At 42.7% G+C, this 27,772-nt stretch overlaps 2 protein-coding genes across 4 annotated transcripts in view; one reads left to right on the top strand and one right to left on the bottom strand.

The window, feature by feature from the left end:
* FKBP1B (FKBP prolyl isomerase 1B) overlaps positions 1-15,614 on the top strand; it is a 32,778-nt gene extending 17,164 nt beyond the window's left edge. For all 3 annotated transcript variants that reach the window (XM_061622718.1, XM_061622720.1, XM_061622719.1), the window contains exons 3-4: positions 10,501-10,613; positions 14,946-15,614. In XM_061622718.1, coding sequence (XP_061478702.1) covers positions 10,501-10,613; positions 14,946-15,074 — 242 coding nt within the window. In that variant the 3' untranslated portion in view covers positions 15,075-15,614. The remainder of the gene's footprint in view (positions 1-10,500; positions 10,614-14,945) is intronic.
* Positions 15,615-19,746: 4,132 nt separating this feature from the next.
* Positions 19,747-27,772, bottom strand: SF3B6 (splicing factor 3b subunit 6). The gene is made up of 4 exons (XM_061622717.1): positions 27,578-27,772; positions 23,564-23,682; positions 21,927-22,065; positions 19,747-20,304 (listed from the first exon to the last, which is right to left on the bottom strand). The coding sequence occupies exons 1-4, from the start codon at positions 27,605-27,607 to the stop codon at positions 20,215-20,217; spliced, it is 378 nt and encodes a 125-aa protein (XP_061478701.1). The 5' UTR covers positions 27,608-27,772; the 3' UTR covers positions 19,747-20,214.

Genomic DNA, 27,772 nt, shown 5'->3' on the forward strand with positions numbered 1-27,772 from the left:
CTCTTAAGCCTTTCATTGCATATATGGCTTGGTGCCAGTGAAAGCTAGACCTAAACAGCTTGGCCTCTTTCACTGCCTGGGGGCAGAATCTTTTTTTCAGTAATAAGTGATGTCTTTCTTTTAGCTAGGCAGGAATTTCCTGAAAACAGTTTCCTACAAGACAGGCCTGTGCCACTGTTGTCAGTAAGAGCATACTTTATTTTCTGTCACTTTAGCAAACACCACCTTATCTGGCTTCTTGTAGTTCCCCCATCCCCTCCAAAAACAAAAGCTTGCCCCTTCAACTAATTAATACAGGATGCACATTTCTCATGGTGCTGTTGATTGTCTTCAACAGTCATGCCAAGTTTCCCAGGGTGAAGCAGCTTCTATTTAAATATTTATCTGCTGTTTAATTGGCAGGTGACATTTCACAATTCTGCAGTTACCCATCCCAGACTCTGACTCCTGCAAAGCTTGGAATGATGATTTTCAAGTGACCCAAAATTGTATATAATTTAGATGCACTAGGAAGGGTGGCAGCTGTGACTGAAATCACAAATTGAGAATTATGGATTTGACTCCGATCCATAGATTTCACATTCCTATCAAGTCCAGACTATTTTCATGAGTGAGACAAATGCAACACAACTGCTTCTGCTTGTGAATTTCTGGGTTGAATATAATTCTAAAATATAAATCAAGATTATCAGAAGATCAGAGTTTTCTACACTCAGGAAGTACTGCCATCATCTTCTTCCCGCAAATATGAATGAAGCCATTTTTGTCATTTGGGAATGGCTTTGTATTCCTGTTGTCTTCTGGAAGTTGCCAGTCTTCTAATGCAGAATCAGTGCTATTACACTGCTCATGTCTAAAGTGGAAAGAAGTGTCAAGAGAATCACATTCTCCTGTTAAAGCAGGAACACTGGGGATGATCTTGTAGTAGCACTGTAAAGATGTCTACACAGCAGTTGTATTGGTGATCTACTAATTGATAACATACAAGCAGCCTCTGAATGCACCAATAGACTCACCCAGTAAGGGCCCATGCAGACCACAATCTCTGAACAGCAGTCCAATGGCCATTTTCTTCTTTTAACCAGGTTTACAGCATAATCTGAAGACATCTTACTGAAGCTAAGCAGGTCTGGGTATGTTCAGTGCCTGGATGGGAGACACCATCCAATAAACCTACATATGCCACCTTCAGCTCCCCCAAAGGAAAAATGATGGGAAACAAATATCGTCCACACTCAAATAATTGCAAGCAGTATTTACTGTTAGCAAGGCAAAAAGACAATGGTAAATTGTTACACAAAACCATTGTTGCAGTCTCAGGGGAACCTTTTTGTACAAGAAGGAGGATGCAGCTCACAAAGTAGAGAGATCCAGTTGCAGATCACCCACATAACATGCTAAGTCTCTCCATTCCTATGTGAATCGAAACACTTGTTTCAGTAACAAATTAGTGGGGACATTTACTTTTCTAATGCTTGCTTGTGAACAGATGGACATCATAGCTCTTTGGTATTTTCAGCGAAGGGAGCAATTCTATGCATACTTGAGAGTACGTCCATTGAACTTGGAGAGACTGACATGTGCAGGATTGGGCTGTATAAGTAATTGCTGGATAGAGCAGCAGATGTGGACCTAGGCCAGGATTCAAATCTTACTCAGCAATGGTCTGGAAAGTCCTACATATCCTTGGGTGAACTGCTACCTTGCAGGTTTGTATGCAGTTCTAATCTTTCTTGGAAGGGTAGGATATAAAAGTGGTAACAATTTTTCCTCTTTGTTGCTGACTGTATTGAGTATAATTTTTTTTAAAAAAAAACCAACTTGTATTTAAAGGTAGGTGAGGAAGGAGAAAGAGAATGGTACTAGATGGAGCTAAAGCCTCCCTGGTCACCCGTGGTGCTAAGAAAACCCCCAAACTGTTTCTGGCTCCCTTATCCTTTCACAGATGTATTCTTTTGATGTGGTTGAGCAAAGACAAAATTTGCATTAAGTTGTTCAAAATACAGATAGACTTGGTGTAGTGAGGATTCCTGTGTGGAACTGCAACTTTTATTGGTCAGGTGTACATAACTAATGTCATACTTCTGGCTTTGTGATGATAATGCCTTAAAAATATATGTCTGTGTAAGGGGTGGTAGTCTTAAGATGTTCCACTGTTTTACATGTCCACCTGAATGCAGATGATGAGCTTTCAATGTACTGTCTGTTCAATAAATGCATCAATATGCAATGCTCACTTTTGCTGTCCCTAACAGGCTTTGTGACACATTAGATAACAGAAAGGTGAAAGTGCCTGGTGCAGGTTTGAATTGATAACTCCAATGTCTGAACTGGAGAGACTTACCTAAGTCAACATAGGATTTCTGTCTTCTTGCCACCTGTCCAGCACTGGCGGAGTTTTCAAATCTGGGCACTGCTTTTTGCAAATCTTCACAAGAAGTTCTCACTTGCCAATCCAATATCAGGAACGCTGCTAGTGTTAACTGATGTCCATACCAGGTGCTTACAGAGACAATTTTAAACAGAAGTTAGCATAGTTTCACTTCTCCCTGCCACAAGGTGAACCTGTCTCCCCTTTGCCTCTCTGCTGCCTTCTCAATGCCTCCAGCTGATGTACTTTCCAACAATTCTGATTGTGTTGTCTGTCTTGCCCTTCCCCGCATATTTCAAGTGGGCTGTTACCTTCTTTAAAAAAAAAAAAAAATTAAAGTGACATCTGTACATTTTAAGCAATAAAAAAGTCATTTGTCATCTTATTTGTAAAAATACAAATGGCATCAAATTTTATAATGCCACAAAATTGCTGTGGTGAAGGGTTTTGTGACTTCTGAGCCATCAGTCAACAAGTTTTGTTAAAGTAGCAGAAGCCGTTTCCTAGGGTCCAGCCCCAGAGAATGCTTCCAATGCTTGTGTGCTCGCATGCACGCATGCACCCCTTTTGGACACACCCACAGATGACCAAGCTACCCAATGTGAACTTCCTAACCTCAGGAAATCTTGGTGGCATGTTATCCTGCCAAGTAGTTAGGGGAATTTTGTAAAACATGATATTAACTTTCTCTGACAATGCAAACTAGGAGTTCCAGAAACCCTAAAAAGTCAGTCTTGCTTAGCACTGGCACAGTAACTGCTTCATCCACATCTGGGAATCCATCAGACCAAGAAATAACCAAGCAGCAGTTGTTGATAACTACAGAAATAAAAATAAAGATCACATGAAGGCAAAAATGTCACAAGAGTTGTATGCCACCAGCAGTACTCAATAATAATAATAAATCATAAATGTGGTGTAGCGGTCAAGGTGTTGGACTAAGACCTGGGAGACCAGGGTTCAAATCCCCACATAGCCATGAAGCTCACTGGGTGACGTTGGGCCAGTCACTGCCTCTCAGCCTCAGAGGGAGGCAATGGTAAACCCCCTCTGAATACCGCTTACCATGAAAACCCTGTTCATCGGGTTGCCATAAGTCAGGATCGACTTGAAGGCAGTCCATTTCCATTTCCATATTTATATTGCAGTTTTTGAAGTGCTTCATATATATATATATATATAATGTCTGTGGTTCTTACAACAACCTTGTAAAGTAGGCTCATATTATCCTCTTCATTTTTACAGATGAGAGTGGTGGCTGTGGATTCAATAATTTTCAGTACCAAAATGTCCCAACACGTCTTGTAATTTTAATTACAGACACATTATGCAGTGCTGTAGGATTGCTGGCTGACATTTCTGAAGCAAATGTTAAGGCAGTTGAAGACCAAGCCACGATGTTAAGTCCGTGTGCTACATGGATCAAAAGAGGACATGTGAAGAAGCATTTAACTTGCAAGCTTTGCAAAAACTTGCACTCAGTGCCAGTCTGTGCTGGAGAGGACAAGCCACTCTGAAGCTGAAGCCATATTGGGTTGTTAAAGTCCTGATTGGCTCAAAGTAAGGGCTATTAATAGCAGGTAGCAGAATAGTCATTTCCAAAATTGCAAGCTATAATGTACTCTTATTGCAAATCAACACTTGCGGAAAATGAAAACCTTATCTGGAAAAAGCATTAATGTGATAGTTTCCCCTGGTCAGGTAAAGCACATATTCAGAATAGAAGCAAAAAAGGTCAGTACTCCTGTGGTATTACTACGTTCCTTTAGACTGTGGTTCAAAACAGCTGCAGCTAAATTGGGATTTTGGCAGATATTCATACTGCCTCCTGGAAGGTTAATTTTTCAAGTATCCCAGAACTTTTGAGTTTCTGCGTTGTCAGCACATCACTGATGCAGCTGTATCTGGTGCAGTTAAGTACCTCAGCCTCAACTGTTGTCTCGCTGCCATTCAGCCACAATGCTAGCATACAGCATTTGTTAAGGAATTAGTCATATGCCAGCCATGATGTGATGGGGCAGCTATGTTTGATCAAGAGCATGCCCCATTCCCTTATAAAAGAAGGGTTGTGTGAATGAGGGGAGTGGAACCTCTTCCTGCTTCATATTCTGTCACCCCAGATGCTTCTCACCCAGCCCAGCTCAAGTCTGGTACAGGAAACCAGGTTTGTAGAAAAGGTCCGTAAATGGCATTGCACAGGGAGGTGCGATGAGGGAGTGTTCTCTCTCAGCCATACATCCTTTTCAAAGTTAAATATTAAATACCCAGTGTTGTATAGTGGTTAGAGGGTTGAACAAGAATCAGGGAGACTAAGGTTCAAATTTCCACTCAGCCGTGAAGCTCACTGAGTTGAGCAAGTTGCAGTCTCTCAGCCTAACCTACCTCACAGAGTTGTTGTGTGGATAAGATGGAGAATACTGTATGCCACCTTGAGCTCCTTGGAGAAAGGGTGGGCTATAAATAAAATTGAGACCCACACACCCCTCTCTCTATATGCGCTAATGGGGCAGATACATGATTAAACAAGACATGTTGGCTATGTCATGTCTAGTTTGACACTTAAGTTCCACTTAATTTGGGAAGATCTTGGAGAAGTTTATTTGCACGTGGTTCTCCCAGTTTCTTGCCATGGCATTCATTTGATGAAATCTCTGATGTACATGATGAATGGGATACACACACTACTGCAATCAGTAATGTCCTAGCAGATTAGGTATCTGTCCCTGAATGAGGTGACATAACAAGGCAACATTGGGGCTCCAAATAAATGGAGAACAAAGCAGCAACTGAGGGTGCATTCATGCAATTTATGCTTATGGGTATTTTATTTATTTATTATTTGATTTATATCCCGCCCTTTCTCCCAGCAGGAGCCCTGGGCGACAAACAAAAGCACTAAAAACACTTCAAAACATCATAAAAACAGACTTTAAAATACATTAAAACAAAGCATCTTTAAAAACATTTTTAAAAAAGTTTTCAAGACATTTTAAAAAAAAAAGATTAAAAACATATTGTTTAAAAACAAAAGGTTTTAAAACATATTAAAAAGCAATTCCAACACAGACTGGGATAAGGTCTCAACTTAAAAGGCTTGTTGAAAGAGGAAGGTCCTCAATAGGCGCTGAAAAGATAACAGAGACGGCACCTGTCTAATATTTAAGGGAAGGGAATTCCACAGGGTAGGTGCCGCCACACTAAAGGTCCATTTTCTATGTTGTGCAGAATGGACCTCCTGATAAGATGTGTCTTCAGGAGGCCCTCACCTGCAGAACGCAGTGATTGACTGGGTACATAAGGGATAAGACGGTCTTTCAGGTATTCTGGTCCCGAGCTGTATAGGGCTTTGTATACCAAGACTGGAACCTTGCAGCCAGTGCAATTCTTTCAGCAACGGGGTGACATGTTGGCAATACCCTGCCCCAGTGAGCAGTCTTGCAGCCACATTTTGCACCAGCTGCAGCTTCCGGACCAACCTCAAGGGCAGCCCAACATAGAGCACATTACAGTAATCAAGCCTAGAGGTTACCAGTGCGTGGACAACAGTGGTCAGGCTAAATCGGTCCAAAAATGGCCGCAGCTGTCTTACCAGCTGAAGCTGGTAAAAGGCACTCCTAGCCACTGAGGTCACCTGAGCCTCTAGCGACAAAGATGGATCCAGGAGCACCCCTAGATCTGCTCTTTCAGAGGGAGTACGACCCCATCCAAAGCAGGCAACTGACCAATTATCTGAACTCAGGAACCACCAATGCACAGCATCGTCTTCTTTCTAGGATTCAGACTCAGTTTATTGGCCCTCATCCAGCCCACCACCGAGTCCAGGCAGTGGTCCAGAGCTTGCACGGCCTCTCCCGATTCAGATGTTACAAAGAAATAGAGCTGGGTATCATCAGCGTACTGCTGACACCTTGCCCCAAATCTCCTGATGACTGCTCCCAAGGGCTTCATATGGATGTTCAACAGCATGGGGGACAAGATGGTACCCTGCAGCACCCTGCAGCACACCATGGCACAGCTGCCAGGGGGCTGAAAGACAATCACCCAATGCTATTCCCTGAAAACGACCTTGGAGATAGGATCAGAACCACTCTAAAACAGTGCCTCCAATACCCATCTCACCAAGTTGGTCCAGAAGGATACCATGGTCAATGGTATCAAAAGGCGCTGGAAGATTAAGAGTAACAGGGTTGTACTCTCCCTGTCCCTCTCCCAATAAAGGCCATCCATCAGGGCAACCAAGGCCAATTCAGTCCTATCACCAGGGCTGAACCCAGACTGGGTACTTGGAAGTATGCTTGAATGTATCCCTGGGTGCTTGGGTTTATGCATGTATGTGCTAAGATGTACCATGAGTAAGAGGAAAAGTAAGCTAGTTGGGAACAGTTTCGATGCACAAAAGCAACTACTAGTGGTTGAGGCTTTGGGGGGCCTTCCAAGATGCTGTACAGTATGGAACAGGGGCTGCAGCAGCAGTGGGGGAAATCTGCAGAAATCCATGCCCAATACCTTCCCCCCTTGTGTGGATATAAATACCTTCACAAGGGACTCCTTGAATCCAAGATGAGAATACCTCACTGGAGGTATACTTTTTGTGTGTGTTTGTAGGGTGTGAATGTCTGTGCACCATTTATCTTGTCTGTAGTGTTTCCACTGGATTCTCTTGCATGTTTCGTTTGTTTCCTGGGATGGTGAGTACGGCAAGACTGGCCTTTGCTTTAAAACGTGTGCACATTTACGCAATTGTCCACTGAGGTTTCTAAGTTCCGTTTCAGCCTACATAATTGCAAGGTCAGACTTTACAGAGTGTATTGTTGTTTGCCAGTTGCTACTTGTTCTTGATTTCAAGAATGTGTCCCTTTTACATGGGAGACATGTTGCTTCATAATTGGGACATGTAGCTGATTAAAATCTAGGCACACCTTATTTTTAGTTGAGAACCAAGGCAAGTAAGGAAGGAACATAACAAAGTATATTAAAGTTATGCGTGGTGTGGAGGCTTTTATCCCTCTCTCATTCTACTAGAACTCAGGGACGTCCAATGAAACTGAATGGTGGAAGATTAAGGACAGTCAAAAGAAAGGCCTTCTTCACACAGTGTCTTGTTAAACTATGGCATTTGCTCCCACAAGGTGTTATGAAGGCTGCCAACTTGGACAGCCCTTTAAAAAAGGGATTAGACAGGTTTGTGGAGGATAAGGGTACCAATGGCTACTAGTCATGACGGCTATATACTTATTTCTATGATAGGAGGCAGTAGGCTACTGAATACCAGTTGCTGGGATCATGAGTGGGAGAATGCTGTTGTGCTTGTGTCCTCTTTGTGGGTTTCCTGTAGGTAGACTGCAGGATTCCTATAGGTAGACAGGCCTTTAGTTTGATCCATTAAGGCTGCTGTTAAAAAAAAATGGATGCATGTTAAAGTACTTGCCCTTCAATTCCACCACACTCCTGACACTGGGCAACATTTAACTAACACACACTGTCAGTGTAAGGAACTGCACTTGTGCAGTGGGACTTCCCCCCCCCATCTTCCTCCCCCTACCCTCCCCAGTTTTGCTCTGGAGGGTTGGGAGAACCTCTAGAACAGATTTACGGGGAGGGAGGAAGTCCCATTGCACAAGGAGAAATCCTTGCACTGATGGGGCATGTTCTTTAGCATTACTTTGGATAAGACCTGTTGGCACAGCTTGGCTCATTCTGAACATTGCCCAATGCCAAGACTGCCCTGTACATTAAATCAAAGAAATTATGGACAGTTTCAGTAAGCAAAATTTCTAGAATTTTCCATCTAACATAGATTTGACTAAAATTACTTGATCATTTTTCTGACTAAAATGCTTTGTCCATCGATTGATTGGGTGAGAGAGCTAAATGTATCTGTGTGATTTTGCTGAAGAGATGAAGGTAGCATTAGTTGGCAGTTCACTTACTGCTGCCAGGAGAGACTTTTCTCTAGCACATTACTGCTGAATATAGGAGTTACTTGCTTCTGTCCTACTGAGGTAACAGCCGCCACTTCCTCCCCATTATTACTTTAGTTAGTCTTGATGACAGGAATCAGAGACAAAAAGAGCAACTCTTAATGCAGTACACCTGACTGGTACTTGTTTGCTGATATATCATAAGGGATTTTGAAATATTAACAGATTTGGTCCTTTCGGAGAAACAACATACAATGGTTTGTGATCCAAGAGGCAGGAATATGGTATGAAAAATAAATGACATTATTCTTTCAGAGTCGGCCAGTTAAATAGCCCCCATACAGTGAAGCTCATTGTAGTTTTTTACGTCAGAGTGTCCTCTCTGACTTCCTTGAACTTAAATGCCAGTAATATTATTGCTACAATATTCAGCTTTTGCTGGACTCTTGTAAAAGTGAATGCACTAAGGCTGCAATCCTGTGCATGTGTACCTGAGAGGGAACCCCACTGAATACAGTGAGACTTGCTTATGAGTAAGCATACATAGAGTTGTGCAGTAGTTGTACTTGGGACCCTTCAATGACACCTGAAGAGAAGATAAATTTGGGAAGAGGGGATTCAGATGCCATAGTGCTGGGGCACCGTGCAGAAGTTGCATTCTGACAGGAAGCTAATTGTGAGTGGGCATCTGGTGGTGCTGACCTTACTGTCCCCTTGCTGCTCTAAATTTAGTTTTAATTTCTGTGTGGTAGGAAGAATGCAGGAAAGTTGAACTTTAACCATGTGACAAGTACTGATATAAAACAGTAGCAGCTTTATTCTTTGCTTTTTCCACAGTAAAACATAGTTGTCCATGAACAGCTAGAAATTACCAGTACAGTGTAATTGAAAGACCCTTGAATTTGTTTGTTTTGACTGTAGTAGCTTTCAAAACCTAGCAACCTCTGGATTAAGTTCGATGTGTCCTATTCATCTATTTCCCTCTCCCTTCCTGTATATTATTTTAATTATTTGTATCATTGTTTTCTCTCCTGGCTGATTCCTAAAATTTAAACTCTTCTCACATTCGAAAGTACGCCATAGCCTCAAATTTTTGTCATGAAAATGGAAATGGACTGCCTTCAAGTCGATTCTGACTTATAGTGACCCTATGAATAGGTTTTTCATGATAAGCAGTAATCAGAGGGGGTTTACCATTGCCTTCCCCTGAGGCTGAGAGGCCGTGACTGGCCCAAGGTCACCCAGTGAGCTTCATGGCTGTGTGGGGATTCGAACCCTGGTATCCTAGGTCGTAGTTCACTTTAACCACTACGCCACACTGGCTCTCAGTTTTTGTCATAAATATGCAATATTCATATTCCAGTATTTTAAAACTGAAAGACATTGTTTATTTAGTACTAGTAATATGGGGGACTTTTATTTTTTACTTATTTGCTAGTGTCATCCTTTCCCTGGAATATATAAAGAGCAACTTGTTTGTCTGCAACTGGATAGCCTTGTGTAGGCTGCCCTGCTTGCTAATTTGTCTGGATGACTCTGGGGTCATAACAGGCAATGGCATTGTTGGGAGGGTTATGTAATTGCAAAAATTGGTCACTCATTCATAGTCTGGGACTTGAAGGATAAATACACTCCTATTATATTATAACTGGAAGCATCTTGCAACAGACCAGAACCAGAGGATCAGGTAAATCAAGCAGGAAAAAAGAAATGTTTTTTACAGTATCAAGCATTAGGTGGCATAAGGCTTGGTAGTGACCTCAAGGCCTTAGATAAAACTATGCTAACTGTGCTTGAGAGCCAACATGGTGTAGTGGTTGGAGTGTTGGACTGGGAGCTGGGAGACCAGGGTTCAAATCCGCACTCAGCCATGAAGCTCACTGGGTGACCTTGGGAAAGTCACTGTCTCTCAGCCTAACCTACTTCACAGGGTTGTTATGAAGATAAAATTGAGAGGGGGAGAACCATGTTTGTATGCTACCTTGAGATCCTTGGAAGAAAGGTGGGATATAAATGTAGCAACAATAACAATTCCCTGGGCTGCTGCAGTTAGCTCTTAGAGCCCTCAGTCTGTGAGTTTCCCAGGCTAGCTTTAAAGTAGTGCCTATCTGTATAGTTCTGACTTAGGTAGCCATCTTTATTGTGTTGCCATCCCAGAGACTCAACAGGCTTAACTGGAACAGGAACTGTTTTTTTGTGTTCTGGCAGGGATGCTACAGAATGGAAAGAAGTTTGATTCCTCCCGAGATCGAAACAAGCCTTTCAGGTTCAAGATCGGCAGACAAGAAGTCATTAAAGGATTTGAGGAAGGGGCTGCACAGGTATGAGGGATTATGCTGTGGACTTGTATGTTGCTTTGAATATCAACAAAATTTGAAAGGATATGGCTACAATCCTATGTCCATAACTATCTGGGAGCCAGTCCCATTGAATTCGGTGGAATTTGTTTCTGAGCAGACATGCATAGGATTGCACTTTAAGTTTTGGAACCTAACCACACTCCTTCAGCTCTTCCTGCTTCATCCCTTGGGAGCTGCAGTTTTTGGTCAAAAGTTGGCTACGTATCTGCTGTCACTTTGAATTCAGCAGGAATCAACTTTTGCTGCCCTTCTGAACATGCTCAAAAAGCTACATTTGCAGTAATTGAAAGAAGAGTAGCACCTTTTCAGATAAATTGACCCATGACAAGTTCGTGGTAGTGTTTTGAAAGCTGAATCTGAGCTGAATTTAGTGCATGGGAGCAACATGCATACAATTGCCCTATTGCAGGCTGAATGAGGTGGGAGTTGGTACAGCCTATGTGAATAGGCTTTAAGTATTCTATGCAAAACCCTGAATTTAGTGTAGTGGATTTGTTTGGGATTGTGTCCCTCTCCGTCTGCTTTCACTCTTTTTGGAGCTCTGAGCTTTGCCTTTTAGATTCACAAAGCTGCTGTATTCACAGAAATACAACCTCCAGGTGGAGTGTGACAGAAAAAAAAATTCAGCATACTGAATACTTTACTCTTACGATAAGAACATAAGAAGAGCCTGCTGGATCAGGCCAGTGGCCCATCTAGTCCAGCATCCTGTTCTCACAGTGGCCAACCAGGTGCCTGGGGGAAGCCCGCAAGCAGGACCCGACTGCAAGAACACTCTCCCCTCCTGAGGCGTCCGGCAACTGGTTTTCAGAAGCATGCTGCCTCTGACTAGGGTGGCAGAGCACAGCCATCACGGCTAGTAGCCGTTGATAGCCCTGTCCTCCATGAATTTGTCTAATCTTCTTTTAAAGCCATCCAAGCTGGTGGCCATTACTGCATCTTGTGGGAGCAAATTCCATAGTTTAACTATGCGCTGAGTAAAGAAGTACTTCCTTTTGTCTGTCCTGAATCTTCCAACATTCAGCTTCTTTGAATGTCCACGAGTTCTAGTATTATGAGAGGAAGAACAATGTTTTTCACATCCTCATTGCAGCTGCACCATTCCCTCTATGTTAAAATATTGCTACATGGTCTCTGGTAGATCACATCCCAAGTGTTTGGGATACCTTTTTCAAACCCTCTGATCTTCCCCTTGTAACACCAAAATGCCCTCTGTGGTACTTTTTGAACCAACACCTTTTTCTGAATCTACTCTACTACTACTCCTGTTTATCAGGCTTTAGCTCCTTGATTTTTGGCAGATGGACTGCTCTTTTCCTGCTGAACATCTCAGAAGGCAATGAGTGATTCTTTGGTTAGAGTCCTACTTGTTTGCTGCCATTTTGAAAAAAGGAAATAGCAAGCAAAGAAAGCAGTGGTGGCTGGTGTTCATAGGGACTGGTACAGTAGAAGTCAAGGAAACCAATAGTAGGTGGAGCCAGAGCCAATGACAGGTGGGGCAAATAATTTTAATCTTTCTAGTCTTATCCCCATCCTCCCTGCTGAGTTCTACAAGGGCAACATTGAGACTAAAGTGGTGGGAACTGACGCCAGTACCACCCCTTGATCTGGTTGCCAGTAGAAGGCAGGGCAGGTGGGGACTGGCTGACTGAAGTTGGTGGGGCAGTGCCTCAGTAGCCTTAATGGGCCAGCCTCCACTGAAAGGAAGCAAAGACGGATGGTGTTCACAATTGACTCCCAAAAATGATATCCTAGGGATCAAAGGGAAATGTAGTGTCAGAAATTTGTTTCTTTTCCAGAATAGTAAATAAACCCATTCTTTTACTCATGACTTCAGGATAGTGATTTCATTTCATGAGCGATTGTTATTTATATAAGACAAGAGTTTGTTTCCAAGCATTTAAGGTTTTAATGCTTTAAACAGGCTATAGCAGTGTTTCTCAAACAGTGGTCACGAACCTACCAGTAGGCCTTGAGGCATTTTCAGGTGGGCCTCAGCACCACAACCTGCTTAGTTCCTCCTCACTTACCTGCCCTGCTCCCAAGGCATTTCATAGCCTTTTGGCTGAATGGATGCCAGCACCAGCAACTTCTTGTGAACTTGAGTAGAGAGTAAGTGTGGCTCAGAGATAGAGAAGCTCAAGGAGTGAGGAGAGAGGGAAGGAAGGTCTCCCTTGGATAAGCGAAGAAAGCTGTTATAGGAGGAAGTAGTGAAAGGACATGGAAAGTGATGAAAGAAACTGGCAGGTTTGGGGGATTAAGGTACAAGTTGAGTGTGAAAGGAGATGGGTCAAAATAGTATGAGAGGTATGTGGGGATTGGAACAGAAAAGATATTTTAGTTTTTAAAAAATTGTTGAGCCTATGAATCAATAAATTCTGCCTAAAGTGGCAAGTTTGAGAGACAATTTCCAGAGCAAATGTCTGTACTGAGCTTGAGGAATTCTAAGCTATGGAACCTCTTACTACAAGGAAAACTAAGAATTTAGCAGCTTCCAAAGCTGGATTAAATATCAGAAGAAAATATAATTAATTGCTAGTTGATTATGCCAAGTCCTTCCTTCATCTGTCACTATTTTTTGACTGGCTCTCTCCCTGCAGCACCATTTTGTGACTGGTAGACCTCAGTAATTTTCAGTCATCTCAGGTGTAGAAAGTTTGAGAAATTCTGGCCCTATAGCATACAGAAAAATCTATTTTAACAAATTATAGTGCATATTTCCACAATGTGCTTCTTAACACAAGGAATGGAATCAAATTACTGATTAATATATTTTTTTCTAATCAGGCCAGAAAGCAAAGTATCTGGCTTCTGAGTCTCAAACTTGGAATTATCCTTGAAACTGGTCCAGAAGCTGCAGCTAGTGCAGAATGCAGTGGCCAGATTGTTGGCAGGTGCAGCAAGGAGAGCGTCTCATTCCAACATTGACAGCTCTACATTGGTTGCTAGTAAGCTACCGGGCCCAATTCAAGTTTTCGGTGTTAACAAATGAAGCCCTGAATGCTTGGGAGCCAAGCATTCAGGGAATGCCTTGCCTGTTACCAGTCAGCCCACTTGTTATGAGCAATGGAAGATGCCCTGCTTGCGGTCCCATCCTTGGTTGAAGCTAAGAGAGTGCTGACATTGAGGACATTTTTGGTGGTGGTAGCCTGTTTTTGGAAGTTTCTCCCAGGAGACATTGGTCTCCTGCCATGGTGGATATGTTTTGAACATAAACTGAGAACATTTTTGTTTATCCAGGCTTTTGGTTCACAATGTGTTTTACATCTGGGGTGTGGTTCCTTTAGATATTTCACTCTGATGTTCTATTTTAATTTAATATGATTTTACACCTGTTTGTTTTTAGATATCTGTTTAAAGATTTCTTATGTGAAGCCACCCTGTGCTTCAGACTGGAGGGAGGATAGAGTATTAAAATATCAAACATGCTTTTGTTGGATAATTTAAGAAAAATTAGTGCAACAGAAAATGGTGTCTGTGGGAACAAGTGAGAATATGACACAAATAATTTACAGACCAATAAATTCCTATTTCTTTGACTGGTTTTACAAAATGAATTTAAGGGAACACGAAGATGATGGCTTCAGGGGAAAAGTCCAATGTACTTAGGATCTTGGTAAGAAGCCAAGTCAGAGAAGTGTCAACCTGGCAGCAACGTTCCACTTGTAGGCAACATGCAAGACAATCCTATGCATGTTTCATTCGGAAGTTCATCCCACTTTGTTCAGCAGTGCCTCCAGCAAGTAATGTGTGAAGAGGACTGTAGCTTCAGCCATCCTAGAACATGCAACCCCTCATTAATACCCTGTAAGCAATTGCTTGCCTCGGCCAACTGTCTCCTGGCTCCACCTAGTGGCTTGTTGTATTGGAATTACTAAAATGTTATAAGTACATTACTGCCACTGTAGGCAAATGGGGCCCAAGTACCATTTTGCATGGCACTGCTGCTAATTCTTGTGGTGGTTGTCTGCTGTATGGCAGGGATGGGGAACCTGTGGCTGTCCAGACTCCAGCTGGACTCCACTTCCCATCAACCCCAGCCAGTATGACCAATGGTCAGGGATAATGGGGCATAGTCCAACAACATCTTGAGCACATAAGCTACCCATGGCATGGCATCTTGACTCCTATTACTTCATCTAAAAGGTAAGAATTGTAACCTGTGACTTCAGTGAAACCACTCTCAATTTTAAAATTGAGCACGTAATTGAAATGTGTGGATTGTTGCCATGTTCTCCTGATGTTTTCTCTTGCATCTGACTTACTTCCATTTGCTGTCTTAAAAAATGCCAGATGAGCCTAGGACAAAGAGCAAAGCTGACCTGTACACCTGACATGGCATATGGAACCACAGGCCATCCTGGAGTCATCCCCCCAAATGCTACTCTGATTTTTGATGTGGAGCTGCTTAGGATAGAGTAAAACGGGGCAACTGACTGAAGGCACCTGTTGATAACCACCCATTCTTTCCCCTTCCTTTTAATGGGAGGAATATCCACTGGAATTTCCATAATCTTCACACAAACTGTCATGCCAACAATGCCTATCCTTGGGGTTGTTTTCCCATTTTCTTCCCTTTTTTACTGTTGTTGGTGTCAGTATTTGTCCCTGTTTAGATGCTTCTTTGCTGTGGAGACAGAAAAAAATGGCTGTACATTTTATTTTAATTTGCATGTGAAGCTTCAAAATTGTGATTGCAACTATATATATATAAAAACTATAAATATATATATATGGATTACTTACTGAAAAACCACTGCCTTATACACTTAAAGGAAGAAAAAACACACAAGGGTGCTCAGAAATCCAGTGTACATCTTGTACATGAGTGGGCATTAACCAAAGTTACCTGCGCTGCCACTTTTTCCTCAACTTGTATGTTCTGCTTGCTTCTGTTTTAAAGAAAACATCTCATGTGAAAACTTTCCAAAAAGAAAAATAAATTCTTGATACTTTATTGATCTTTTTTCTTGCTTTGCCTCTTTCTCATTCTGGTTTTAAGCAGTTAAAAAACGGAACTGCAAGTATTCTTTCTGACTCCACTGATAGTGTTGCTGCTGTCTTTAAATAATTGGATCAAACAACCACTATAGATACATACGAAGCTACCTTATACCAATTCAGACCATTGGTCCACCTAGCTCAGTATTGACAACAGACTGACAGTGGCTCTCCAAGGTTTCAGGTGGGCTTCTTGATCTGGTGAGTTTCTGGATGAAAGGCAGGTATTGGTCTTTAGTTGAAGTCAAGAAATAAATGTCTTTCATGTATTATTTGAATAATGCAAACTCTGTACAAAATACATTTAAGAAAGGATACCTGTGCTTAAGAAATCAATGTTCTAAACTCGAAACATACTCTACAAAAAATGGGTGCCATCCAGTGTCACACGAATGGACTTCTGCTTGCACAATGGAATTTCCCCTTCTCTCAGTTGCAGCCTCTGGGGGCTACTCCTTAAAAACAGTCTGCTGGATCAGGCCAGTGGCCCATCTAATGCAGTATTCTGTTTTCACAGTGACCAACCAGATGCCCATGGGAAGGCTGCAAGCAGGACCCGAGTGCAAGAGCGCTCTCCCCTTCTGCAGCTTCCGACAACTGATTTTCAGAAGTGTACTGCTTCTGATTATGGTGGCACAGCACAGCCATCATGGCTAATAGCCATTGATAGCTTTATTCTCCATGAAGTTGTCTAATCCTCTTTTAAAGCCATCCAAGTTGGTGGCCATCACTGCCTGTTGTGGGAGCGAACCCCATAGTTTAACTATGCACTGAGCTCCTACTGGGAGGAAAGCCAGGATATAAATCTAATAAATAAGTACTTTCTTTTGTCTGTCTTAAAGCTTCCAACATTCAGCTTCATTGACTATCCACGAGTTCTAGTGTTACATGGCCTTGCAAAAGTAATCAGACCCCTGCCCAATGCTCTCATATTACTGAATTACAAATGGTGCATTATAATTTCATTCTGTATATCTTATTTTGAAACAATGAAACTCAAAATCACTTATTCATAAGAAACATAAAAAACTAAAACATGTTGCTTGCGTAAGTATTTAACACCCCCCCCAACATTAATATTTGGTAAAGCCACCTTTTGCTACAGTAACAGCTTTGTCTTTTGGGGTAGGTATGTACCAGCTTTGCACACAGTGTTGGAGGGACTTGGGCCCATTCTTCTTGGCAGATTGGCTCTAGGTTGTTCAGGTTGGTTGGACGTCGCTTGTGGACTGCAGTTTTCAGAGTGCCACAGATTCTCCGTGGGATTGAGATCAGGACTTTGACTGGGCCACTGTAGGACATTCACCTTTTTGTTCTTGAGCCACTCCAATGTTGCTTTGGCCTTGTGCTTGGGATCATTGTCCTGCAAATTTCTTTGAGGGTTGTGCTTTAGTGGACTGAAGCAGGTTCTCTTGCGGTATTTCATTGTATTTTGCTCCATTCATTCTTCCTACAATTGTATCAAGATGCCCAGTCCCTGCTGATGAGAAGCATTGCTACAGCATGATGCTGCCACACTTCAATGTAGAGATGGTGTCTTGAGGCATGGGCAGTGTTAGGTTTGTGCCACATATAGCACTTTGAGTTTTGGCCAAAAAGCTCTAGCTTGGTCTCATCTGACCACAAAACCTTTTCCCACATCGCAGCTGGAGCACTCTCATGCTTTCTGGCAAACTCCAGAGGGCAATGAAACAGGTTGGACGACAGCTAGAGCACAAGTGGCAAAATACATGCTGTGAGGCTGATTGGGCACAAGTAAAACATCATAACTGTGCCTACTGTGTGGTGGTGAGGGCAGTGAAGGCCCACTTCTCTGCCACCATCGCATCTCAAGTAACCATCCAGTGGAGCTTTTCCTTACTGTCAGGTGTCTATTTACATCAGCTCCAGGAAATGGAGTTTTAGACTCTTTGGAGGCCCACTGTGAATTGTTTGCAAGGCACTTTTGAGGGTAAAGTTGCTCACCTCCATAGAAATCTTGATGCCCCATCCACATCTACTCTAGCCAGTGAGGCATCCAGTGCAACATCTGCTGCAACTTCTTGGGAACTGTTTCAGTTGATGTAGCCTGATGACATGGACAAGGTGCTTGCAATGTTGTGGCCAGCAATGTGTCCTCTCAATCCTTGCCTTTCTTGGCTTATTAAAGCTTTCCGAGGGGGTTTGACCCAGTGGATCCAAGCCCTGGTCTTGGTGGTGGGCTGGATGAGGGCCAATAAACCGAGTCTGAATCCTCGCAAGACGACGACACTGTGCATTGGTGGTTCCTGATTTCGGATAATTGGTCAGTTGCCTGCTATGGATGGGGCCGTACTCCCTCTGAAAGAGCAGGTCTGTAGTCTAGGGGTGTTCCTGGATCCATCTTTGTCATTAGAGGCCCAGGTGATCTCAGTGGCTAGGAGTGCCTTTTACCAGCTTCGGCTGGTAAGACAGCTGCGGCTGTTTTTGGACCAATTTAGCCTGACCACTGTTGTCCACACACTGGTAACCTCTAGGCTTGATTACTGTAATGTGCTTTATGTGGGGCTGCCCTTGAGGTTGGTCCAGAAGCTGTAGCTGGTGCAAAATCTGGTGGCAAGACTGCTCACTGGGACAGAGAATCACCAACATGTCACCCCACTGCTAAAAGAATTGCACTGGCTACCTATTAGCTACTGGGCTAAGTTCAAGATTCTAGTTTTGGTGTACAAAGCCTTATACAGCTTGGGACCAGGATACCTGAAAGACTGTCTTATCCCTTATATACCCAGTTGATCACTGTGCTCTGCAGGTGAGGGCCTCCTGCAGATACCATCCTATCAGGAGGTCTGTTCTGCACAACATAGGAAACTGACCTTTAGTGTGGAGGCACCTACCCTGTGGAATTTCCTCCTCTTAAATATTAGACAGGCACCATCTCTGTTATCTTTTCGGTGCCTACTGAAGACCTTCCTCTTCCAACAAGCCTTTTAAGTAGACACCTTATCCCAGTCTGCATCTGTATTGAAATTGCTCTTTAAGATGATTTTAAACCGTTTTTTAAAAGATGTTTTGAAAGATGTTTTGTCTTAATATATCTTAAAGTCTGTTTTTATGATGTTTTAAAGCATTTCGAGTGCTTTTGTTTGCCACCCTGGGCTCCTTCTGGGAGGAAGGACAGGATATAAATAAAATAAATAATAAATAAACTCTCCACTGGCAATTATATAATGGAGTGAGGAGCTTAATGCTATCTCCACATTTGAGTAGGCAGTCCGTTATAGATAGCAGCACCCAGACACACATTGGGACATCTGCCCAGCATATATTAGCATTCATGCCAGGGGTGGGGACCCTTTGGCCCTCCAAATATTGCCGAACAACATCTCCCAGCAGCCCCAACCAGCATGGCTAATAGACAAGGATGATGGGAATTGTAGTCCAACAACATCTGGGAGACCAGGGTTCGAATCCCCACACAACCATGAAACTCACTGGGTGACCTTGGGCCAGTCACTGCTTCTCAGCCTCAGATGACGGCAATGGTACACCCTCTTTGAATACTGCTTACCATGAAAACCCTATTCATAGGGTCGCCATAAGTCGGAATCGACTTGAAGGCAGTCCATTTCATTTTCATACATAGCATTATTGTTACTTTCAGTATCTTCTGGTTCAGGATCTCTTCCTCCTTCCTTTTTGAATGAAAATTCAGCACAGACCTGACACAAATCTGTCACTTAGAAAAAGCAAGCAGTATTAACAAAACTGACAAACGAGGCCTATTTTAAATAATGAGTATTACAAATGAATGCTGTCTACAGATACTCCACCATTCCCTTCATCTCCTGCAGAGGTTCACTGAAGAGTGGAGTCTGCAGGTTTAGTTCCCTCTGCAGATATAATACAATATTACAGCAGGAGAGGAGGGCAAACAACTGTACCACTACAGCAAATACCAAATGAACTCTATCGCCTGTAGCAGAACTCAAATACAACATCTCCGAGCCAGTTAGGCGGTCACTACCCTAATTGCACTTGACATTCTTATTAAGCTATATTCTGCCCAAGAAGAGATGTAAAGAAAACTAACAGAATTTCCCACTTCCAAATCTCATTTCCTGTCAACTTGCTGTTCTTTGCTACAGCTTATCTTCATGCCACTGGATAAGACAAATTATTTAGGTTCATTTGTGAAACCCAAAACATAGTATTTTTTAAGAAATGAGTATACTTTTCTTAACAGATTAAATACAACATTTAATCCCAGAATATTTTACATGTTCTCACAACTGTAATTATTATATTGATTAAACTACACAAAGACTTGTATAAGCCTCTGAACTATGGAAAATATCTGCAACAATGTACTAAATGCCATTGCTAATCTACATTTCAAAGTGCCAGTCACTGGAATTACAGAGCAGTCACAAGTCTTTCCGAAGTTGGAATTATCAAGTGGTCTTTGTAATAAATCTAAGAATCAAAAATGTCCATGCTTCCAACTTAGCATGCACATTCTGGGAGAAACTTACTCTAGAAATATTGATAGGATTAAAAAAAAAGTCCAAAAAGAAAGAGTTCCTCAAGAAAGTTTAAAGTCTTATTTTGGTGGGTCTGTATTTATTCCATATTTCTCCTTCAGAAGTTTGAGCTGTTCTTCCTTCTTCTTTGTATCCATCTTTTGGAATGCCTGTAATAAAGCAAAAATATTATTAATGAAAGAACACTCTTTATTCAAACTAGTTTTATCCTATCAATTTATTTTAAAACTATCTAACTTTTGGTATTTAAATGATCATCTTAACTCATGCTGCTAACAAGCAATGCAAATGCTTTATTAGTAACCACATTCCAAAATGCATGAATGTATTTATTTCCTCAGAAAAAGTATTTGGAAAAGAATAGCCTGACCCCAAAACCATATTGCATAAGTAGCCTCGTGTTACCCGCCAGTTCTGCTCTAGGATTTCCACAGACAAGGAGGTGGGACAAGACAGAGATTACTGGTGGTCCCCACAGACATCTGTTAACAGACTTTTAAAAGGCATCTTCTCTCACCATCTGTGGTAAGAATCACCCCCAAGAATCCAAGCAAAGAAGCTTTGTAAATTGGAAGAAAAAAAGGTGGTCTTTCTTTTGTTTAAGGTCACCAACATGCTACAAACAACTAACCTAAATGCATAGGCAAGAAAGCTAGCCCTTGCCTCTGCTTTTCTTTTCCCCGGTAATAAACTTCTGCAGACCAATTTGAAAAGCTACATTCCTCCCATTGACAGTACAGAAGCAGAGTTTCTAAGAGACAGGATGGTGGAGGAAAGAGACTACACACATAACCCCACCTCCGCAGTTTTGTGTTTGTTGTGAGCCTGAAGAGAGACTTACACATAAGTGCCAACTATGTTTGTGGCCAAAACCAAGACCCTAGACTGGAGAGTCAAACCGTTAACATGCATCAGCTGTAATCAGGGCTGTTCTGCTTTGGGTTCTGGTTCAAGTCAATAAAGGTACAAATAACTAATTTTCCTAACCTCGCTTAATTCAGTTCTTGTTCAAGCATGTAATGTCTAATGCTCAGATTACAGTGCTGATTAACAAAGTATGCCAAATTATTCTTTTGGGTATTGTTTTGTATTCTGATTATATTTTATTTTTCCTCTTGAGAAAGATTATATTGAAATGCATTTAGAATAAAGACCAATCTATACTGCAGTTTTCTTTTTGCGTTGCACTCTATGGCACATGGAAACCCTGTCCTTGCCCCCTTCTCCCACAAGGCTTTTTATCTCCATAGTCTGCTACAGTGGGTAACAGCATTAAAGCAACAGGCTTCCATCTAGCTTCCTGCTTTCAGGCCCTATTAGAGCCCTGAACAACCCAATACATATGTAAATCATCTTGAGATTCTCATTTTATTTTCCACAGCTCGTTCTGGCTGGGGCACTGTGCAACTATCCTGCATTCAAAACCTTGCTCCTGAATTCTATTTGTTTGCTTCTGTGTTCAACAGAAACTTCTGAAGAATGGTTCGGTTTAGCTTACAAAAAATATGTAATTTCTTCCCTATTTTTAGCTCCAGAACTTTAGAAGATCTTTGCTTTACATAATTTTAAGGGTCACACTATTTAATTAGAAATAGTTAGGACTGCTAGAATTACTGCTTCCTACGATGGTCCCCTATTTAGTGCAAATAAAGAGGAAACTCCCCTATTCACTTAAATTGGATTATTCCAGCATTGTTTTCACAGTGCTCTTAAAAAGAGTTAATCTTATGTTGTAATGTTTCAAAAAAAAAAAAAAAGGTCTTATACTTGCCCTGTTTGCATTATAGTATAAGACAACAAGGTATCTGTTGCACACGTTGAATCCTGACAGATGATCACAAGCATTTTTGGCATCAAAGATATCTTCATAGACAACATAAGCTGTACCTCTGGTTTCAGGAGTATTTCCTCTGCAGGATAAGAACAATTTTAATATTAGCAAGGACAAGAACAAAATTCTGTTAATATTGAGACCTCTTAGAAGAAAATTATCATTAATATATTTTTTCTACTTACTGAAGTCCAATTTTGCTTTTCCTAGGGTCAGTTTATAACAGTGGCATCAATCCTATGTTGACTTACTTGGGGGTAAGCCCACTGGACTCATGGATTAGATTGGGTTGCACAAGACAGAAGTTGTGTAATACACAATTGTGCATCAAGTCTGAATCCACAGTTGGGGTTCCCACTAAACCCTGTGCTTAATATATCACCAGAGAGAGTAGTGTGAAGCACAAAATATAACTCCGAAACCAGAACTTATCTACATTACCAAAATACCAGTTACATCAGTCTTTAAGCATATGCTGCAAGCATACATTTCAAGATTCAAAAGGTACGGAGTTGGTACAAAAGAAACCTGACAGGTCACAGCACTACACATGGCCTTGCACATAAATACAACACCGATAACTCCATCCATACATGCACATCAAAGGACAGTTTAAGCAGCAAGTCTGGCATGGTATGGATTCAAAAATGTTTTTGAGACTGAATAAGCTCCCAAGCAATAAATATAGCAGTAAACAATGCTATATAATTAAAGCTTTGTTTACGCATAGTTGGTGCCGTCGTACTTTGTTCACCCAACAGCGGAACGGACTTTTGCTTGAGCAACAGAACTTCCCTTTCCTTTCTGCTGCAGCCCCGAATGCCCCCAAAATCTGCTTGACAGGGTTGGTGAACCTTCTGGAGCAGATTGTGGTGGGAAATTTAGGGCACTGCAAGGAGAGGAAGGAGAAGTCCATTTGTACAATACTGGACATCACCCAGTTAAAAATATAAAACCTGATTTTCAGTACCAATACATGTTCTGCAAAAGTGCTAAGAAAACTGAATACTGTACTCGACATACTTCAATAGCTAATAAAATGATAGTATAATTAACTGTTATTCTGTGTTATCACTTATTGTATAAGCAGGGAAAATAGTTTTAGTTTTAATAATTTTGTGCTACAGTGCTGCTTTGTAATAATAATGCTAAGTTCTCTGCTTTTTCTTGTTTATCATCTTTGTCCTTGCAATCACAAATGCTGATTTCCTATGCATATGGAAGACTTTTAGAATAAATTTAGGTGTGCCAACTTCCTCACAACAAATTGCTACAGTATGGATCTATTTACTACTCCCCACCAACCCCTCTGACCCAAACACACCCACAACTCTCTGTGCAAAGCTAATATTTTCACTCTGACAGTTGCACTATGGAATATCACATATCCTTATAATGCATTGGTATCTTCCCCAGACTGAATTCAAATTGAGTGGCTTGATGAGTTTAGACCATTGCTTCCTTTATTTTACATGAAAAACTGCAAAAGTTATCTGTCAGTCAACTAGAAAGTTACTTGACATATATAAGAAAATTCTAATTCCAAGCTTAATTCTGTAAACACAAAATAGACTTACACTCTGATTTGTCGAATTGGCCCGTATTTTCCAAAAATGTCATACATTTCTTCAGCTGTGATTTTATATGGTAAGTTTCTGATATATAAAATTCGGTTAACTTCAGGGGGCAGACGGATCTAGATTTGGTAAAAGCCACAAGTTAGGAACGGGGCACTGATATCTGTAAGTCAAACATTTAGAAGTAAACATCTCTCAGGTACCCCTATTGCCAATCACAAAGCTGCCCTAAATCTCTCTGAGGGCTGAATGTAGCTGGTTAGAAGAAACAGGATAATTCTGGTCTAATCAACCTATGCAGAATGCAATGTATTTACGCACATTAATCTCAAAAGAGTCTGTACACACAATCAGGCTACAAGGCTCACACTGCACAAAATGGCAGTAGACCTGTGCTTTTAAATATATAAAGCTGATGATACAATTTTAAAAAATAAATGGGGAGCATGTAAGAAGGGGGGGGCAGCACTTCTGAACCTTGTCTCCCTACCAGTTCCCAAAACCAGAAGGGAATTCATCTGGGAGAAACAAGCCTACACAGAGGGATGTTGGGGGGGGGGGGGAAGAGTTGGCAGAGGGAAAAATTCACCATTCCCACCCCATGTTTCGCACTTTGAATCACACCCCACTCCCTGGTTTATTTGCAAATACAGGTGACTCATGTTTAAGGATGTGGATCTGCCATCCAACACATGTAGTGTGGGCCTGAGACTCCTTAAAAATCATTAAGGACATACCTCTCAGTAACAACCTTAAGATCTGGGTGACATGGTTCATTTGGGCCAAAAGAAGAACATTATCAGAGTGAAAGCTTGACCATCACATGCTGGGTGGGGTGTGCTAGTGTATTTGCCTATCACTCTATGACAAGGAGCTAATACAAGTATGTATTATTAGGCCCATGTGAAAGTTGGACAGCGAAAAAAGGCGCTTAAGAGAAAAATCAACTCATTTGAAATGTGGTCTTGGAGGAGAGCTTTGCGCATACCATGGACTGCAAAAGAGACAAATAACTGGGTGTTAGAACAAATTAAACCAGAACTGTCACTAGAAGCTAAAATGATGAAACTGTGGTTATCATACTTTGGACACATGAGAAGGCATGATTCACTAGAAAAGACAATAATGCTGGGAAAAACAGAAGGGAGTAGAAAAAGAGGAAGGCCAAACAAGAGATGGATTGATTCCACAAAGCAAGCCACAGACATTTTATTATTTATTAATTTAATTTAATTTAATTTATATACCGCCCTAAGCCCGAAGGCTCTCTGGGCGGTGTACAAAAAGATAAAAAAACAAGCAATGTATAAATACAATAAATCAAGAAAACAAAGCAAACAATAAAAGAACCAAACAACATCCAAAATACAAATAATGATGAAAATGCTATTAAAACACACTTTAAAATGCCTGGGAGTATAAAAAGGTTTTCACCTGGCGCCGAAAAGATAGTAGCGTTGGCGCCAGGCGCACCTCATCGGGGAGGCTGTTCCACAGTTCGGGGGCCACCACATAAAAGGCCCTGGTTCTAGTCACCACCCTCCGAGCTTCTCGATGGGATGGCACTCGGAGGAAGGCCTTAGATGTTGAGCGCAGTGTCCGGGTAGGTTCATATTGGGAGAGGCAGTCCACCAGGTATTGCGGTCCCATGCTGTGTAGGGCTTTATAGGTCAAAACCAGCACTTTGAATCTAGCCCGGAAACAAACAGGAAGCCAGTGCAGACGGGCCAGAACAGGTGTTATATGAGCAGACCTTCTGGTCCGCGTCAACAATCTGGCCGCTGCATTCTGGACTAGTTGTAGTTTCCGAACAGTCTTCAAGGGCAGCCCAACGTAGAGCGCATTGCAGTAGTCCAGTCTAGAAGTTACCAGAGCATGAACAACTGAGGCGAGGTCGTCACTGTCCAGATAGGGATGTAGCTGGGCTACCAGGCGAAGATGGTAGAAAGCATTCCGTGCCACCGAGGCCACCTGGGCCTCAAGTGACAAGGAAGGATCAAAAAGAACCCCCAAGCTACGCACCTGTTCCTTCAAGGGGAGTGTAACCCCATCAAGAACAGGATGAACATCCTCCATCTGGGCAGAGAAGGCACTCACCAACAGCGTCTCGGTCTTGTCTGGATTGAGCTTCAGTCTATTAGCTCCCATCTAGTCCATTATCGCGGCCAGACAGCGGTTTAGCACGTTAACAGCCTCACCTGAAGAGGATGAAAAGGAGAAATAGAGCTGCGTGTCATCAGCGTACTGATGGCAACGCACCCCAAAACTCCTGATGACCGCACCCAGCGGCTTCATGTAGATGTTGAAAAGCATGGGGGACAGTACCGATCCCTGCGGGACTCCACAATGGAGAGTCCAGGGCATCGAGCAATGTTCCCCAAGCACTACCTTCTGGTGGCGACCCACCAAGTAGGAGCGGAGCCACTGCCAAGCAGTACCCCCAACTCCCAACTCCGTGAGTCTTCCCAGAAGGATACCATGGTCGATGGTATCAAAAGCAGCTGAGAGATCAAGGAGAATCAACAGAGTCACACTCCCCCTGTCCCTCTCCCGACAAAGGTCATACAGGGCAACCAAGGCTGTTTTGGTGCCAAAACCGGGCCTGAAACCGGATTGAAATGGATCAAGATAATCAGTGTCATCCAAGAGCCCCTGGAGCTGGCCGGCAACCACCCGTTCTAGCACCTTGCCCAGGAACGGAACATTCGCTACAGGTCTATAGTTGTTCAGGTTATCTGGGTCCAAAGAGGGTTTCTTCAGGAGCAGTCTCACAACCACCTCTTTCAGGCAGTCAGGGACCACTCCCTCTCTCAGAGAGGCGTTTATTATCTCCTTGGCCCAGCCAGCGGTTCCGGTCCTGCCAGCTTTCACCAGCCAAGAGGGGCAAGGGTCCAGCACAGATGTGGTCGCCCGCACCAGTCCAAGGATCTTGTCAACATCCTCAAGCTGTACAGACTGAAACTCATCCAATAAACAAGGACAAGACCGTGTTCTGGATGCTTCATTAGATCCCACTGCCATAATATTGGAGTCTAAGTCCCGGCGAATGCATGCAATCTTATCCTGGAAGTGCCTCGCAAACTCATCACAGCGGGCTACAGATGAATCTATAATGTCCCGAGGGCCAGAATGTAAAAGCCCTCGAACGATTTTAAAGAGCTCCGCCGGGCGGGAGAGAGATGCCTTAATTGTGGCAGCAAAATATGAACTTACAAGATCTGAATAGGGTGGTTCATGACAGATGTTCTTGGAGGTCACTGATTCATAGGGTCGCCATAAGTCGTAATCGACGTGAAGGCACATAACAAAAAACTCACGATCATATGGCAGTGGTTGGACCAGGATCGGGTAGACCAGGGTTCGAATCCCCACAGCCATGAAGCTCACTGGGTGACCTTGGGCCAGCCACTGCCTCTCAGCCTCAGAGGAAGGCAATGGTAAACCGCCTCTGAATGCCTCTTACCATGAAAACCCTATTCATAGGGTCGCCATAAGTCAGAATCGAATGAAGCCAGTCCTGTTCAATTGTTACACCGTACTTCACCCCTTGGCACGCTGAATGATAGTAGCCAAAGGATGAGCGTTCTCCATTTGTCCCCACCACTCTCACAATACATGGGTGGGGTGGACACTTCCCATCCATGACTGAAGTTACTGGCTGGGATGGGGAGCCCATTCTCACATTTGATGGAAACTGAGAAGTTGCCACTAGCTCTTTCATCCCCTGCCGCCCACAGCACGGATTTCTCTGGGACCAAAGACGTCGTTGGGACTACAACCCACACCATCCCCTGCCAGTTCAGCCGGAAAACAGGAACGATGGGAACTACAGCCCAACAATATCTGGGGACTCAAGGATGAAGGCTACCCTCGCGGATCAGCTTCACGACCTTTCCAGAGATCGGCCTGAACGTCTCGACGACAGAAAAAAAAGAGAACGAGCCAGGGCCAATACAAAATGGCCGGCCCCGGCCCCACCGCCCACAAAAGGCGAGAAAGGAGACCCTTGCTTACGTTGGCGCGTTTCGCAGCTTGCATAGCCATAGCAACAGCCTATGTAGGAGATCCCGCTTCTGTCCCTGAGACAATAAGACCCTCGCTCCAGATCACGACCACCGAAAATAGCGAGCTACGTAGGTTCAGTAACACAAACGCGTTCGATGCCTACCCCGGAAAAAGATTCAATCAACTTCCGCTTTGTTATGGTAG

This window comes from Rhineura floridana, chromosome 4 (assembly GCF_030035675.1).
Source record: "Rhineura floridana isolate rRhiFlo1 chromosome 4, rRhiFlo1.hap2, whole genome shotgun sequence".
NCBI lineage: Eukaryota > Metazoa > Chordata > Lepidosauria > Squamata > Rhineuridae > Rhineura > Rhineura floridana.

Bases quoted from the DNA above. Each gene is read 5' to 3' on its own strand.
- SF3B6 (XM_061622717.1), bottom strand. From the start codon at position 27,607: ATGGCTATGCAAGCTGCGAAACGCGCCAAC. The intron at 23,683-27,577 runs GTAAGCAAGGGT...TACCAAATCTAG, and splicing joins AAGCTGCGAAACGCGCCAAC to ATCCGTCTGCCCCCTGAAGT. The intron at 20,305-21,926 runs GCAAGTATAAGA...GCTTTATTACAG, and splicing joins TATACTATAATGCAAACAGG to GCATTCCAAAAGATGGATAC.